Here is an 18,649-nt window from a genome sequence, read left to right on the forward strand (position 1 = left end):
ATGACCAATACTTGGCCAAAATGATGCTCTTGCATTGACTCTCCAGTGGGTGATACAAAGCAGCAGGGACAGTTTAATTTATTCATTCTGGTGGCATGGTGGCAATAGTCATGGTGATTGTGGATGGAGAGTGACCTTGTGAATTGCACTGGTTGGTCAGGGAAAGGGAAGGACCAAGATCTGGGAGGAAGGAATATAGACATTCCTCAGCATCTCTGCGCACTGGGGAATCAGTCCGCCTTCAAGGAACCACCGAACCGTCTTGGACCCGGGAGTGCTGACATCGTGGTGGGACATTGTGAGGCCCAGACTCTTGCTTTCCTCTGAATAAGACACCTTCCCAACCACATGGCACTATCAGTTATTTTAGAAGAGAGTTACCAACATAGACGGAGTGTGTGCCTTTCAATAGCCATGAGACTGCAGCAGACCTTCAGTCCCCAGCGTCCTATCACCTCAGCAACCTCATCTACCACTTCTTCAGCGGTACAGGGTACAGCGGAGCTGTTCCCTGAACTCTGCCTGCTTTCTAATCTGCCATTCCCTCTCATTGTAAGAGGTGTTTTTCATTTTGCAGCCTGAGAGCAGCAGATATTTGTTACATTTTCCCCATCAGGTTTTTCCTTATTCTTGTCAGCAAAGACAAATCCTTGTTTTCGCAAACCCATTGCCAAGTGATGAGAGGCCTAATGCTCTTTCCTTTCGCATAGAGCTAGTTACTTGAATAAAATGCCTGTGGCTTTAATAATAGCATCAGCTAGCTGATTGCTGCTGCCTCAGGAAATGATAAAGGCCTGCTTTCGGGAAAGAAAGGCATTATTTATTTTGATGTCCTATTTGTATGCCCAGAACACTGCCTTGCATAAAACAGGTGCCTACAATGTCTTCCTAAAACACCTGAGTCTCCCTGAACCTTGACTAGTCATAATTTTATTTCTCAGGAATTGGGACAAACATTAGTAGGATCTTGAGCTATTTATTACCCCAAAGTAAGACTCTCTTTTTCCTTTTTATTTAGGTTATATATATATATATATTTGTGAGGAAGATCAGCCCTGAGCTAACATTCAATGCCAATCCTCCTCTATTTTGCTGAGGAAAGTTGGCCCTGGGCTAACATCCGTGCCCATCTTCCTCTACTTTATATGGGACGCTGCCACAGCATGGCTTGACAAGCGATGCGTTGGTGCGTGCCTGGGACCGGCGAACCCCAGGCCGCCAAAGCAGAGCGCACACACTTAACCGCTGCACCACCGGGCCGGCCCCTAGGTTATATTTTAAAATCATTTTAGGTGGGTTTTACTACTAATGATTAAAATGTGGATATGTGTTCTGCTCATTATATTTTTTCCTCTAGTTGACAAAAGATGGAGTATTTAACACTGAATTATAAAACAATATCGTTCATATTTTCAATGACTACAACGTCGACAACTCACTTGGAAAGAAATCCAGATTTCAGAGATTTTTTTGTTTAATCATTCTTAAATATTCAAATTGCCTAAACCTACAGTGTTTTCAAATCTCCCTTTCCCTGACGCTTTTTTAGCATAGAGTCAAGCACAGGATACATGTGGAAATGAGAGCTCTAATGCTAACTAATATTTGTTATGACTCAAGAGCTCTAATTTAATACTGGGAAATCACTGTGTGAGGTAGGCTGATCTTATGATTTTACAGATAGGGAAATTGAACCAGCTTCTGACTGAGCTAGGACTTAAAACCCTGTTTCTGGAGCAAAATTTTTTTTTTTTTTTAATAATTTTTTTAATTATTTATTTTTTTCCCCCAAAGCCCCAGTAGATAGTTGTATGTCATAGCTGCACATCCTTCTAGTTGCTGTATGTGGGACTCGGCCTCAGCATGGCCAGAGAAGTGGTGCATCGGTGCACGCCCGGGATCCGAACCCGGGCCACCAGCAGCGGAGCGCGTGCACTTAATCGCTAAGCCATGGGGCTGGCCCTCTGGAGCAAAATTAAGTTCCTTTGTTAGTACAAGTTGTTGCTTTCTCTATATAGTTCCAGGTTGGATGTTATCTTACATTTTTTGCATTGAACTTTCAATTTCTACTTCAATTTAAGAATATCCTCCAAGATGCATCATAACAACGAATGCATTAATGGCAGAAAATAATTTTGAAGGTAGACTCAGAGGTTTGAAGGTCAGAGAAGACCTTAAAGGTAATTTATATAAGGATCATTTGATGCTAAATCTCTTAACACCCTCATGTAATATTCAACCACTATTTGAACACCTCCAAACTTTGAGACCTCTATACCATTTGAAAGAGCCCAGGTCATCTTTGGGTAGTTTTGACTATTAGAAAGTTCTTTTTTATTGTTTTAAAACTGTCCCTTTGTAACTTGGATCTAATGGCCTGTTTTTTCAAGGAACTATTTGCTTAGTAGCACTTTAACTATTTCAGTTTGTGTACCTGAATCTTTTTTCTTTAGGCCAATAACAATGACAAAGAATAATAATAAATCACCACAGTAGCTTCTGTTTATTAACGGTCTTCTACAGGTAGGTCAGACGCTGCAAGGCCCCATTGTATATACATTATCTGGGTGTCTGGTATATATATTATCATCTGTCATGTGTACTAAGCATTTAGAATATAAAGATAATAATACCTAATATGTTTGAGTATTTATGATGGGCCATTTTAAATATATTTTAAACATATTATTAGTATTTTAAATATATTATTTAAATCTTAAAAACAATTCCAAGAGGTAGAGACTATTTTTATCCTCATTTTCCAAATGAAGTGATTGAGGGCCCTGAGATCGCCCCCGCTCACGTCGTAATTAGTAAGTGTCAGCTTTGGCTCTTGGCCGTTACATAAGGTGCCTCTCAGAAAAGCCCAGGAAGATGGAAAGAACACGGTGCCTGCCCTCATGGAGCTTCCAGGCTGTAGGACAGAGGGACGCAGTGTGAAGAGGTCAAGAGAGTATGCAAGGCAATTAGGGAACACAGAGAACAGGCACCTATCCTGACCCAAGGGGAAGCCCAGGGGGGCTTCCTGGAAGAGCCAACACCTACTCAGAAGAATAAGCAGGAGTAGGTAAGTAATGCCCAGGAGGAGGCAGGCTGGGAGAAGGACACTGGGGACAGAGAGGACACTGTGCAAGCAAGTGTGCTCTGGTGTGAATGTATCCCCCCAAAATCCGTATGTTGAAATCCTAACCCCCACAGATGATGATATTTGGAGGTGGGGCCTTTGGGAGGTGATCAGGTCCTGAGGATGGAGCCCTCATGAAAGGGGTTCGTGTTCTTATAAAAGAGACCCCACAGAGATCCCGCCCCCTTCCATCCTGTGAGGACACAGTGAGAAGGGGCCAGCTGTGACCCCAGAAGAGAGCCTTCACCAGAAGGTGACCATGCTGGCACCTTGATCGTGGACTTCCAGGCCTCCAGAACTGTGGGAAATAAATTTCTGTTGTTAATAAGCCACCCAGTCAGTGGCATTTTGCTATAGCAGCCGCAGTGGACTCAGACAAAGGGGATGGGTCTGGGACGCTAGAGGCTGCTGTGAAGCCAGTGAGCAGCAGGAAGTACAACTGAGTCACCGCCACTCACAGGTGTGTGACGTGTTCCGGTAGTGTGAACAAGATTTGCATCACATTTTAAATGTAGTTAGGGAGGTTGCTATTTAAAGAAAGCCTTTCTGGAAAGAAAATATTTACACCATGAGAAATCCAGATCCACACATTTTACGTTTTCTCACAGTAGATGAACAGCATTACCAAGGTCTTTTTTTGCCAGCATCATTTCCTTCCCAGGATGTGTGTTCTAAGCCCCCACATGAAGATGCGTGTGCTGATGTGTAATACAGCAATACTGTCTCTTTCCATGGGGGAGTACATCACTCCCACACCTATGTCACTTTCAAAGTCTAGCAAACACATTAACAGATGCATAAAATATCCAGATGACCATGGAGTAGCCTTACTTTGCTTATCATTTATCCAAATGTTTGCAGGTTGGATTCGTAATCATTCTTGGGCAAAAACCAAATATTACCACTTAACCTTCTTGGTATATTTTTTAAACCCAGAGATATACACAAGCCCGTCTAGAGAAAATTGAGCCATATCCATGTTAGCTGGAAATGTTAATCTGCATAACTAAAGGGAGCCAGGTGGTCAGCGGCCCCCACGTCCACAGCCGGTTTTACTCAACAATAACAAGTTGCATGTCAATCAGTTTCCATGGTTTGCTCATCTCGGCCGCTTTGCAGGTGGCTGAGGAGACACAGCTTGTCTCCACATGTTAAGGAGTGAGCAATGTCACATTTTCCCTTAACATGTTATAAAGTAGTGTTTCATAAATATAAGGCTCTTTGTCTGAGAGGGGAGTTTTATCCTGACAGGTTAATAGAGGATGATGGTCCTCACTTTACTATTTAGTCTGCCTGCTTTTCAATTTCAGTTACCTTATGTTTTTCCTGCAAGAAATATTTCTCTCAAGTGCATGCAAGACACTAATGAATTCCTTTCTGATCTGAGTTCAGTGGATCCCAAAGAGTACGCTCTAAGAAGTAAGTAGGTTTGCCTGACCGCTGGGTAGGTGAACACAGGGCAGTCTGACATTCGTGCTGGAGCATTCTAGAAAAACTCTTGAGAATTAAAAACACAGAACCAAACAGGGAAGACAAGATGAGCCTCAATTTACACGCTGTGTCAGGAATCAAGGAGGGAGGAGGAATTTTTATTGCAGAAGGCATAGAGCAAGTGGTATTAATTCTAGCCAGAAGGAATCTCATGAGGACCAACCTCTTAATAAGACGAGAATTGTTTATAAATTGTATGATGCTGTTTACTATTATTGAAGTTGAAAACATTTCACTGTCGTATGAGACAGCTTGCTTTATTTCCTTTTCTAGACATTTAGTCTGCTTTTGATAATGAATTGCTTCACTATTCAGGTAATGAGTCTTGCCCATTATATGTTTGCTAGTAAATTCTGAGGAGCGTGTTGGTGAGTGCCCTGGCTCAAGTTGGAAGATGTTCAACTGTAGCCAAACGTCTTTGCATGTGATATGGATGGACTTTAGGCCGCTGGAATTTTTTTTGTTGTTAGTTTCCCAAAATTATTCTCACAATTAGAGGGACACATAGCTTCCTGCCAGAAAGGGGCAGGAAATCAGATTCGCTTTCAGTGGGGCAATCTCTCCAGGAGAATGATTCATTGATGATGCTGATGGAAACCACCAATGAGGAAAATGTAAAAACTCTTTCCAAAGCCAGAAAAGCTATCATAGCAATTTCCGATTACATTTTGAACATATGACTAATTTTTTTGTATTGGAAAACACTTAGCATAATATATGTGACAAAGATACACAAAAGTTTTGATCTAATATTGGGTAATTCAAAACAGCACACAATTTGAAGCAATTGCCTTTCTACACTGGATTAGATGTCTTGATATTTAATGAAACGGTAGGAAAATATAAATCCAACTAATTCAATGGCCATCTTCAAGTCCCATTTTGGAATTGATTGTTTTGCTACAACACTTGGTGATATTGACAGGGAACATTCTGACAAACCCCAGCCAAACAGGCTGGCCAAGAAAAATCCAGAAGGTGCAATGACTGGCTCAGATTTCTGGTGATGAGGTGATCACACATATTGTCATTGTTAGTCACAGCCTTGTTAATGCTTTATTTGCCCTAAAATCTCCTCTAGTCATGCACCAACAATGTTCCATCTGTTGGGGCCTGAAAATTGAAATTCTTTTTTTTCAGTTAAAAAAATTTCCCAAAGATGAATGGTCCAAGAAAGAATCGAATGATTTACATAAATGGGATAGGTGACTGTTACTTAATTTAATAGATGAATGCTACCATCTGTAGTTGTTTTAAGTGATTTTCATTCTAAGGTACCAAAAACACTTGATGTTGTTGCTTTGACATTTTGCCTGAAATTTTTAGCATAGCACATGGTTCTGACCTTCGCTCTCAGCATGGTTTTCCTGACAGTCATGTGGATGAAAAATCCTGCAAGTCCGTACTTAGAGAGTACTTTACAGGGCAGGACTGCTCCCAACCCTGTTCAGGAGTTGTCTCATTAAGCCCCCCTATGGGGAGGGTGTTATTATCATCTCTATTCTATAAATGAGAAAAATGAGCCACAGAGATGTAAAATCTCTTGCCCAAAATAAGTGGTCGAGATAGGATTTGAGCCCAGATCATGATTCCCAAGCCTGCATTTTCAATCACTGCCTAAAATAAGCAACAAGAGAAACAAGAAAAAAAAAAGTCAGCAGCAAAAAAGGAATGAAGCAGAGCTACATGTATCAATATGGAGGGAATGCACAGAAATAACACCAAGAAAAAAAAAGTTGTAGAAGAATATATACAATAGATAAAGCTTTTTAAAATGCAAATTAAGGTGCTATATTGCTTAGGGAGACATACGTCTGTAGTACAAATGGAAAGGAATGCATGAAAATGATAGCCTCCAAATTCACTTAGAGGTTGCCTTGGAGCAGGGGTGGGGGTGGGGGGGTTAGGGTAGGGATGCAACTGGGGACACATCAGATTTCAAATGATGGGTCAATTTTTATTTTTTAAGCTGGATGATGGGAATGTCAGTGTTTATTATTTTCTTCTTTATGCCTTTTTATAGATTAAATGTTGCATAATAATGCTTTAAAACTCCATCCCCAATCCAAAGCACGGAGATGATAATAGGTGGGACCTCTAATAATGGGTGGGGGTCTGAGGAATAAAGTGGAGAGAGAGAGGGTCCTTGAAATTCAGGCAGAGATGTTGGGTCTTGCAGAAGGGAATTGGAGTCCTTGCTGTTCTGGAGCAGGAGGGAATCTGATACTAGGAACTGATACGGAGACCCAATCCTGCAGTGGGAAGTATGGATTGCAAGGCGTGGACATTATAGGAAAGAAGAGTGTGATACTGTAACTGCAGAACGAGGTTCCATTTCTCCCTTCCCACCATCCTTCTCCATTTGGTTTCTAACAGACCCACATCCACCATCTTAAAGGAAACAAAATTCAACAAACAGTTTTGTGTGCTTTGATTTTGCCACCCTCTCGGGTCAAGGTCTGATTTTATCCCCCTTTTCATGCTAGAGTCCTGGGTCAGTGTTCAGTCCCTCTGCGTCTGGTTTGGTTGTATTGTTTTGTTTTTAAACTCCATAATCCACAGAAATCTGCATTCAATCTCTTATCAGGTTTGAAAATCCCACCCTAAAAGAGCTCTGGCATCCTCCCTCCTGATTAATCTTTTTCTTCTCAGTTTTCTTTCTCCTTGACCACAATGGTCCTCCTTAAAACTCATCTATTTCTAATTCAGGGGCAGTCCCCTGTCCAGATATCCTTCCCCATGGGGATCAATCTTATCTCTTCTCCCCTTTCTCTCTCTACCTGACCCCCTGCACCTTCCCCCAGGCATTTTGTTTGTTTCCTCATCTACTTTTCTCATAAACTAGTCAGGTTTTAGAGAAAGGGTGTTGAGCCATAGAAACTGTGCTAGGCTGGCCATCCTGAGGCCTGGGCGCTCATCCTGGTTGGGTCAATGGCCAGCTGCGTGGTTGGCCTCACCCAAGCCACGTCACTTTGCTAAACAAGTTTCCTCACCTGTGAAATGTGGAGGCTGTGTTTCTCAAACTCTGAAAATCTGCAGCAGCCTTAGAAAAATTCCAATTCCTACTCCCAGCAATCTGCTATGGCCGCCTGCACTGGCTTGCAAGAGCCAATTTTTAAATTTTCAAGCTGGTTGTGACACATGGTAACTTTTAAGAGTTAAATCACATAAATTCACAATTAAATAAATTATGTTAAGAACAAATGTAATAAATACTTAAAATTTACCACTTCGTAATTATTTTACTATACTTTACTATCATCTGTACTCATGAAGTTCTTTATGTCTGCTGTGTCTGTATGGTGGGAATGTACTGCTGCACATCGCCTTCCAGCCTCAAGTTCAGGGACATCGTGTTGGGAGTTTGAAGTCAGCCGTGGTGGAAGCATATTCATCACAGAACTCGGCAGTCGCTACAGGTTGGGGCTTGATTCATTGTTGTTTTTTTTTTTTTTTTCTTTAAGATTTTATTTATTTATTTTTTTCCCCCCAAAGCCGCAGTAGATAGTTGTATGTCATAGCTGCACATCCTTCTAGTTGCTGTATGTGGGACGCGGCCTCAGCGTGGCTGGAGAAGCGGTGCGTTGGTCTGCGCCCGGGATCCGAACCCGGGCCGCCAGCAGCGGAGCGCACGCACTTAACTGCTAAGCCACGGGGCCGGCCCCTGATTCATTGTTTTGTTGACTGTCTAGACTTAAGAAATTGAAGGAGAAAATGTTACAAACACAAATTAAACTTAAAAGTGTGTTGTGTCTATAGCCATTACATTATAAATAGTACAAAAGATGAGGGAAATATTTTTCAGTACTCTAAAACTGTCATCTGATTCAGCAAAAATGTTGCTCACGTCATGGACAAGTGGGTGGAGTCCTGACACACATCTTTCTTGCTTCACATCCATACACTTGTTAAGATGAACAAAAATATCATCCATCGTTCATGTTGGGACTATACTCATTGATCAACTGAAACCATAGGTTGGCTACAGATCTGAGTTTGGCAAATATCAGTGAAAGCATTCTGTGAGAATCAATTGGATATATATGGAATTTATAATAAGGAGTATTATAGATTTCCTTATTATTTGTAATTTATGTGTTATGGGCTGAACTGTATTCCCCCCAAATTCATGTGTTGAAGTCCTAACCCCAGTACCTCACAATGTGACTGTATTTGGAGACAGGGCCTTTAAAGAGGTGATTAAGGTAAAATCAGGACATTGTGATGGGCCCTAATCCAATAAGACTGGTCCTTATAAGAAGAGGAGATTAGGACACAGATACACACAGAGGGAAGACCATGTGAAGATGCAGAGAGAAGACAGCCAACTATGAGCTAAGGAGAGAGGCCTCAGAAGAAACCAACCCTGCTGACACCTTGGTCTTGAACTTATAGCCTCCAGGACTGTGAGGAAACAGAGTTCTGTTGTTTAAGCCACCCAGTCTGTGGTACTTTGTAGTGGCAGCCCAAGCAAACTAATACAGTGTGCTATACATATGTATGTATATACATACATTCTCTTTTTGGGGAGAGAGCAGGTTATTAAACATTTACCACCACTGCCTGGGCCCCACCTCACTGCTAACAGAGCCTCTAGGAACTCTATCTAAGAATCTGAATTTTAGGGAAGCTTCTTGCATGATTCTCATAACTGGTGGTTAGCCGAAAATAGGGATGTCAATTTCACAGGTAATTACTAGTAAAAACATAATTTGGATGAGTTACCAAAAGTAGACACAAAAACCAACACCCCTGTATTAGTTTGCTAGGGCAGCCATAAGAAAATACCACAGACTGGGGAGTTTATACCACAGAAATTAATTTTCTCACAGTCCTGGAGGCTGGAAGTCCAAGATCAAGGTGCTGATAGGGCTGGTTTCCTCTGAGGGCTCTCTCCTTGATTTACAGGTGGCCCATGACCACATTCTCCCTGGTGTCGCTGTATGTGTCCAAATCTCCTTCTATTTTTATTTAATCCAGTCAGATTGGATTAGGACCCATCCTAACAGCATTGCTTTAATTTAATCACCTCTTTTAGAGGCCCAATCGCCAAATACAGTCATATTCTGAGGTACTGGGGGTTAGGGCTTCAACACATATGAATTTTGAGGGGGACACAATTCAGCCCATTATACCCTGTACAGCTCATTTGGGGCTTCTAACATCTGGGACTGTAAGATAATAAATTTATGTTGCTTTAAGCCACAAAGTTTTGGTAATTTGTTATACAAGCCATAGGAAACTCCTACAGACTTGCAGGAAGCTCACTTTTATTGGTTTGGCCACACAGCTCAGTGACCACATTTCTTGTTGTCTTTCCTATCCTTCTGCTCTGTCATCACTTTGGGGTCTACACTCCCACACCTGCTTGTTTCCCTGCTATGTTTTTAATATTGGACCACAACATAGAGTGGTGAATTTATTTAGTGAATATGTGATCCTTATCTATCTATCTATATATATATATGGAGATAGAGATATTTCTGTATATCCATATATCCTTTTCAGTTTCTTTATTCTGGGGACTTACTCTTTTTGGCCTTATCATGTATGTTCTAGAATAATGATTTCATGTCTCTCGTCTGAATATCTTGTCTTGTCCTGTCATTTTCCTGGAGAAGGGCTCCTGGAAGCTAAAACTTGTGGTTTATGCCCTTTATGTAGGCCCTTGGTATATGTGTATATAATTTAAAGATGACCAGGATGACCAGGACACACAATAGACACTCTATTGGAAGGAGACACTGAAGCCATATTACGTTTCTTTGGTCCTATTAGGCACTTGCTTGGTTATTTCTGCAGGTCTTTTGCCGTGACCCACTGTGTTCTCTGACTTCTACCATTTTGGGATCCTGTCTCTCCATAAATTCTCATACCTTCCCTGAGCACATAGCTACTTCTTCTCTCCAGGCCCGCAGCTTCCCCAACCACGTCTAACCACGTCTCACAAGCCAATTAGCATCTTTGGCTCGGATTAGAATACCCACTTGGAGAGTGTTGTGGATTGAGTTGTGTCCTCCAAAAAGATGCTATATTGAAACTCTAACCCCTGGTACCTGTGGATGTGACCTTGTTTAGAAATAGGGTCTTTGTAGATGTAGTCAAATTAAAATGAAGTCATACTGGATTAGGGAGGGCCCTAATCCACTGACTGGTGTCCTTATAAGAGGGAAATTTAGACACGCATAGAGACACACAGGAAGGATGCCATATAACTACAGAGGCAGAAATTGGAATGATGCATCTACAAGCCAAGGAAAGCCAAGGATCGCTGCCAACCACCAGAGGTTAGGAGAGAGGCATGGAACAGCTTCTCCTTCACAGCTTTCAGAAGCAACCAAGCCTTGATTTAGGACATCTGGTCTCCAGAACTATGAGACAATAAGTTTCTCTTGTTTTAAGCCACCCGGTGTGTGGAAATTTGTTAAGACAGCACTAGGAAACAAATACAGGCAGCTATGGCCTCTCAAACACACCCTCTGGAATAAAAAAGCACGTGTTTATCTTCTGAGATGCAAAAGAAAAAAAAAAAAACCCAAACAAACAAATTCACAAAAAAACAAGCAGTCTCAGGTAGATCCTGGAACTCATTTTCTGTGAGATGTACCAGACCCACCTATGGCCGTTTCTTAAAGTCCAACCAGACCCACCTGGAACGCTGTCTGCAGCACAGGCTTTACAGGGGAAGCTGTTTATGTGGAATTAAAACTGTGCTCAGCATATTGAAGACCCCGTGGTTTCACATGATTTCGGCGTTTTCCTGCACTTGATTCCTCCGGGACGGCCGGAATGAGGGGAGGGGTGGGGAGGCCCCTGCTCCCCAGTCAGCCTGCAGGGTTTTCATTTCCTGTTCTCCCTAATCTCATCACGTCCGTGAACTCTTCCCCAAGCAGCTAATTCTGCCAGAAAACTTGCTCAACCCTTCAAGTCTCTTCTCCCTGGTCCCGATGCCACGTCCCTCGGCCCACCTTGGTGGCCAGGTTGCTGAGCGTCCTGCTCTGATCTCTTACCCCCTTTGGCTTCATCGTTTATCTCTTGGAATGATTATTTCATGTCTCTTGTCTGTGTGTCTCATCTTCTCTCGGCTGAGGTTTATACCCCTGTAATAGGAGGCAATCATAGGTAGACACCCACTGGGCTGGCCAGTCACTGGCCCCAGCCGAGCCTTTTTTCTCCGGTCATCAGTGGACGAGTGACCATCCACTCGCTTTGCATTCTCTGAACGTTGCCTCTTTTCCCATCTGGCTGTCACTCTGGAGGGCACTTTACTCAAGGCCAGCCTCTCCGCTGATGCTGTAGCTAGGGACAGAAAAGATGCTGAAACCAAGAAAATCTTGTAATAGAGAAAGGGTGACACAGTGGGCTCCACTGAAATTTCTGGGTTAACTGGATTTCAGAGAGCCATGCTGTGGTAGGTTGAAACCACCCCCCCACCCCCACCCCCACCCCCAGCCAAAAGATATCCACATTCTAATTCCTGGGACCTGTGAATGTTCATATGGAAACAAGATCGTTGCAGATGTGATTACGTTAAAGATCTTGCGATGGGGAAGTTATCCTGGATTATCCGGGTGAGCCCTAAATGCGATCACATGTATCCTTAGAAGAGGGATGCAGAGGAAGATTTGACACGCACACAGGTGAGAAGGTGGCCTGACCACAGAGGCAGAAAGCCGAGTGATGTAGCTATAAACCAAGGGGTGCCGGCAGCCGCCAGAAGCCGAAAGGGGCAAAGAACCAATTCTACCCTGGAACCTCCAGAAGGAACGCAGCCCTGCTGACATCTTGATTTGAGCCCAGTGAGACTGATTTTGGACTTCTGGCCTCCTGAACTGCGACAGAATACATTTCTGTGGTATTAAGCCACCAAGTTTGTGGAAATTTATTATAGCAGTCACAGGAAACGAATACACGTGCTATTCTTATTCTCCAAGTCCAAGATTAGTAATTAACCAGACACAAGGAGGACTGCCAAGAGGGGTTGGCGATGAGGCTGCTACAGGAACTTGGATGTCAAATTGATAGCACATTCAGATCTCTTTCTCACCACAAGGAGATCCCTGGCAACAGATGGTCAGCATTTTATGTGCATGCCCCGTATCATCAACTATGGGGCAAGGACTATTCAATTCTAGTTTCGTTTGTTGGTTTTTTAAAGACAATTTTTTTTTGGCATGGAAGGATTTGTTCTGAGCTAACATCTGTGCCAATCTTTCCTATTTTTTTTTTCTTCTCCCCAAAGCCCTAAACATAGTTGTATATCCTAGTTGTAAGTCCTTCTATGTGAGCCACTGCCACAGCATGGCAACTGACAGACGGGTGGTGTGGTTCCACGACCAGGAAGTGAACACAGGCCGCCGAAGTGGAGAGCGCGGAATTTTAACCACTAAGCAATCAGGGCTGGCTCTCAATTCTAGTTTTTAAAAATCTCCAGTGTAACACAGTGAGCTGGTAGATGCTAATAAATATTTGCTGTTAATGCTGAAGATGATCATTACTTTCAGGATTTGTTTGTGACTTAGCATTCTAGAAGCTTCTGCTGCCTTCAACTTCACAGTATAAGTGCGTCCGTATTTTAAAATTTAAGACCATTGACAAAGGTCTTTCTTTCCTCCATTCAAACCCAGAAATTAATCAACTCTGCATCTTGATATCCACATATCATTGCTACAATGTGATAAAGAAAAAATTAGCCCAGCAGAATTGAAATGAGTTATTGGAAATGAAATCTTTTGGAAATGAAAACTTGGAACAATGACTATGTGATTTTGCAGTAGCAGGTGGGATTAATCATTAGTTTATTCTATTTCTCCCTCCCAGGCAAGCACAGTATATTTTGATTTGGATGTGCCCATAGCCTGGCATCTCACATTCTTGACAGAAACCAATTAAGGATGAGACAGGAAAAGGGCAACTTGTCCATTTGAGTTTATAATCAGAAAGGAAGCAAATGCAATTTGCAAATTTGACTAGCACATAACTTCAGCTAGAAAACCATAAATCCAATCAGTTTAGAGAGCAAAACACCAATTGGAAAGAAAACTAGAATTTAATCTTCTCAAGTGAAGAAATGGGCATCCTTCTACATTTGTCCTACAGAGTTTTACCTAAGGGTGAAGACAACCTCAGTATTGATGCCTCTCTCGTTTTTGTCTCTTTCTGCTCTGGTAGTTCCACATCCTTAAACTACAGGCTACAGAGTTTGGGATACTCAGTTAGTGGTGGAGAAGGGAATTTGGAAATTATTTAGTCTATTTATAATAAATATGTCCAGTTTTTGTAATTGTTGTTATTTTTCTTGACACAGGGAGGACCTCAAAATACATTCATGGAGCTGGATTTGGGGCATTTGAACTTAATTTCTTCAAAGTTTAATTCAGTTTAGCAAATGTTTATTGATCTCCTCCTCTGAGATGTCTATTAATGAAGACATGGCCCCTCCCTCTCGTGGGAGACAGACAGCTGGACAATTACGTGCCTTTTAGTGTGAGTCTGGAATGTTTCCTGGGGGAGATCATCCTTTAGCCGAGGCTCAAAGGATGATTCACCACTCGCCAGGCAGACAGGAAGGAGGGACATTCCAGGCAGAAAGACAGAAACGTGGGGGCGTGGGGCACTCTGTATAATGGAGCAGAGGAAATCAGTGTGGGCGTGGGAGGATGAGACTGCAGAGGCAGGTCTGGTCACGAAGGGACTTGTAAACCAAGCTCAGGAGTCTGGACTTAATCCTAAGGATGGAAGCAATCACACCTGGCTGTACATTAGAATCACCCGGAAAATTTGAAAAGCAATTAATGCCCAAGCCCACCCCTGACCAGTTAAGTCACTCTTTGTGAGGGTGGAGCCTGGACATTAGTATTTTTTTAAATGCCCCGGGTGATACTAATGTCTGCCCAGCACTGAGAATCACAGCTGTAGATAAGAGGTCTGCAAAGTTTTCCTCTAAAGGGCCCGATAGTAAGTATGTTCGGTTTTGTGGGTTGTACAACTTCAGCTTCTGTTGCAAGTACTCAACCCTGCCTGTATGGAGAGAGCAGCATTGACAATACGTAAACAAAGGAGATGGCTCTATTCCAATAAAACTTAACTTACAAAAACAAGCAGGGCCATGGTTTGCCAGCTCCTACTCTAGATGATCGAATGCCATTGAAGAATTTAAAAAATATACTGATTTCAAAATTCTGTTTATATTTTATCGTTTATATATTATATTTATTAAATAATATATGAATCTATTCTCATTGTAAAGGAATTGAAACAGTACGGACAAAGCTCAAGTCTTTATTGTTCTTTCATTCAATTCTCAGTTCTCTTCCTGGATAACAGCTATTATCAATGGGTGTATATCCTTCTAGACTTTCCAGAACTTTCTCCTTGCATTTTTGTGCATATATGTCTACTAGAGAGATATTGTTTTGTTTTGTAAAATTGAAAAATATATTTATTGCTCTTAAATTTGTTCTTTTTTTCATGTAATAATATATCTTGGAGCGTTTTCCACAGCAGCACATATAGATCTCCCTCTTTTTAGTTGTTGCATAGCATTTTAAAATATGAAAGTACCATAGCTCATTTAACCTTTCCCTGACAGAGGTTGAACTATTTGAAATTGCTGACATTAAATTACTTTTGTCCCATAAAATGGAATTTTTATGTGGTTCAACCTAATAGTTTGTGTCCAGTCTTTTGCCTTAACAAGAATTACTGCCCCAAGCATCTTGCAATATGTGTTCATATGTGTTTCCCTGGGGCAGATTCTGAGCTATTGAATTGTAGAGTCACTGGGGATATCAGTTAGGAAGGAGTCTTTAGTTAAACCACAGACACTAGCTCTAGTAAAAAAGGGAGTTTATCAGCAGACTATGGGGCAGCTCACGGGGTGGAGAGGAAGGCCAAAGACCTGCTAGGCTCAGAACTGGTCTCTGGACAAGTCAGGTGCAGACAGACTCCACGGTGGTGCCCATTCTACATCCTCTCAGGTGAAGACCAGCGTCTGGGCCTTAACTCACTCCATGCTAGTCCTGGGAGAGGGTTGACCTCATGTCACGGGGATCAGGAGGGTAACGTGGGAGTAGTCTCCAGGGACCCTGTCAGCTTCTGTAATGAGAGGACAGAGCACCTGATTTTTGTCAAGACTGCATGCAGCGGGGAGTGGTAATTCTCCAGAAAAAAATCTAGTTGCTGTTAGGAGGGAGAATAGCTTCCAGGAAGCCAAACCGAGAGAGCTATTTCTTCATATTCTTACCAACACTTAATTGTATCAACTTGCTAAATTTTTACCAATCAGGTGGGTAGAAAAAAGTGCTGTCTAATTGTGGTTTACTGGTGAGACTTGATTATTTCTCATATTAATTGATACTTGGATTTCCTTCCCCAATAGTTGCTTGTTCATATCCTTTGCAGATTTTAAATCAATTTCTTTGACTTTTAAAAAATTATTGATTTATAGGTGTTCTTTACATGATCTGAATATAATTCCTTATCCAAGTTATCAATATGATAAATAAATCCTCTCCTTTAGGAGTTACCTTTTAACTTTTTCATGGTGTCTGGGAAGAGTTTTAAGGAGGGGAGGGACATGGTCGGTGATGATTCAGATAGTTTAGCTTAAAAGATGATTGCTGACTACAAATGACCGAGTAGATGCCAGCTCTAAGGTGCTGAGCATGGTCAGAGACAAGGAGAGTCACACCCATGAGAGGGAAAAAGGAGGGGTCAGTTATTCTCATTACACAATAACCTGGGATACTTAGAACCATTTAAAACAGGCCAGTGATAACAGACACCCACGGGCTGAGCCCCAGCAGCAGAACCGGCCAGAAGAGGCGAGGGCTCACACTGAAAGTCAGGTTACCCCAAGATGCTCAGCAAGGACCGTCCGCCCAATTACGGCCAGGAGGTTTGCAAAATAACATATTACTTTAAAAAAAAAGAAAAAAGGAAACGTGAACAAAATGCAGGTCCTTCAGCTTGATTTCTAAATTAAATCTCAGGAACCCAATTATTAGTAAAGACAAAGACAGAAATGCAAGAACAGCTGTCTAATCTCCAAGCTGTATTTGGGGTCTTCTCTCCACTCACTCTAAAGAATATCGTTATCTTTAGTTACATAGAAGAACCTATATACCAAACTGACCAATAAAAACAGGGTCATTTTGTATATTTTAGAGGGCTTATGGGTTCAGATGAAAATGGGTTTGAACACACAGCTTTGATCCTTACCAGCTAGTTTGAATACCCTGCTCTGATTTTGCTAGCAATTAAAAAGAGGTAGATTTATAATGTTGTGTATATTACTTATCTCTGTACTTTAGTTTTCTCACTTGTCCTACCACTTACTAATGATGTGACCCTGGGCTAGTGACTTGACCTCCCTGTGCCTCAGTTTATGAATCTGTAAAATGGGGATTATAATGGTTGCTCATAATCTCATAGGGTTGTGTGAGGGTTAAATGAGACAATGGATAGAAAGCTCTCAAACCAGTGCCTGGCACAAAATAGGCTCCATATGTTAGCTATTGTTGTCATGATGTGTGGCTCTGGCTGAGCTCTGGCAGAATAGATCTTGCAATGTAATTTTAAGGGAAAGCAATCAACTGGACCATATAAATCAAGCTTAAAAGAAACTCCAACTGTACTATTTTACTATGTTCTTGAAGCTAATTCTCCTTCATAATTTTAAAGACATTTAAGTTTGGGTGAAGTAAGTCAAGAAAATGACTACTTGGATCCCACGAGAAGGGAATTGCTGATAAGGTGGTGAATTAGCAAGGGCTACTGGCTCCCTTTTAAAATAATCCTGGAGACATTAAAGAAAGCAGAGAGAAGCATCGATTGAGAAACTGATGTAAAAACTGTGAGAAGCCTCTGGGATCCTGAAGGTGGTCACGTGGTGTCTGTGTCTGTGTGTGTCTGTGTGTGTCTGTGTGCGTCTGTGTGTGTATGCGACTGCCTGCACAGCGGTTCTCAAAGTGAGGCCCTGCACCAGCAGCATTGGCATCGCCTGAGAACTTGATAAAATGCAAATCCTCAAGCCCACCCCAGACTGACTGAATCAGAAATTCTGGGGATGGAGCCCAGTGATCTGTGTTTTAACAAGCCCTTGAGGTGGTTCCGAAGCAAGCTAACCTTTGAAAACTACAGGCCATGGCAGCCTCCATCGGAGGCATTAATGTCAGGGCAGAGCTCCCTCACACTCCATCTGCCAGGCACTGAGGGCTGACCAGTGTTCCTGAGGTTTCATTCTTCTGCCCTCCGCCCTCAGGGCTGGCACATCAACGACTCTGGAGAATATGTCTTCTCAGTGCTGCTGCATTCAGATAATCTGAGGGAAAATCCCAGACTGAAGGAGTTGCGGGTAGAGCAGCAAATGAGATTGCCAATGAGTCCGTGGTACACTCTTCTCCATACTCCTTTAACTCCTGAGGAGGCACACAACTGGAGTGTGGGCCTCTATGCTCCCCCTAATGCACAATACCCAACAAAGGGAACAAGAGTGCACAGGCCAAAATACCTAAATCCTTGGGGAGGAGTAAACACATAGAAGAATGACAATGAATTGAACAAATATGTATATTACATGAATCTGAATTATTGGAACAGATAGTCATCAAAGAATTAAAATAAGCACAATAAGTATAATCAAAGAGATAAAGGAGAATATTGGTAATACAAATTATGAAAGAGAAATCATAAAAAATAGTCAAGAGGGACTATTAGATAGTAAAGATAGTACAGCTGAAATAAAAAACACAATAGATAGGATAAATAGCAAGATGGATAGAGGACAAGAAAGATGAGTGAGCTGGAAGATCAGTTTGAGAGATCTCTCAAAATATAGCAGGAAAGGATAAAGAGATGGAAAAGAAAAAAGAAAACCTAAGAGCTTTTGAGGCTAGAAATGCCAACAGTTGGATAATAGGAATCAGAAGGAGACATATAACAAAACAAATAGAGGAAGGAAATATTTAACAAATAATATCAATATTTTCTTCAGAATGAAAGGAGGATAAAAGATGTCAGATTGAAATGGTT

General features: G+C 41.8%; 1 protein-coding gene across 1 annotated transcript in view; it reads left to right on the plus strand.

Annotated features, from left to right (window-relative positions):
- The first annotated feature begins 4,360 nt into the window (after positions 1 to 4,360).
- Positions 4,361 to 18,649, plus strand: part of LOC131415203 (O-acyltransferase like protein-like) — a 69,217-nt gene continuing 54,928 nt past the window's right edge. Inside the window, 1 exon segment of the mRNA XM_058556619.1 lies at positions 4,361 to 4,543. Within this exon segment, the coding sequence (XP_058412602.1) occupies positions 4,387 to 4,543 (157 nt within the window). The 5' untranslated portion in view covers positions 4,361 to 4,386.

This window comes from Diceros bicornis, chromosome 16 (assembly GCF_020826845.1).
Source record: "Diceros bicornis minor isolate mBicDic1 chromosome 16, mDicBic1.mat.cur, whole genome shotgun sequence".
Classification (NCBI taxonomy): domain Eukaryota; kingdom Metazoa; phylum Chordata; class Mammalia; order Perissodactyla; family Rhinocerotidae; genus Diceros; species Diceros bicornis.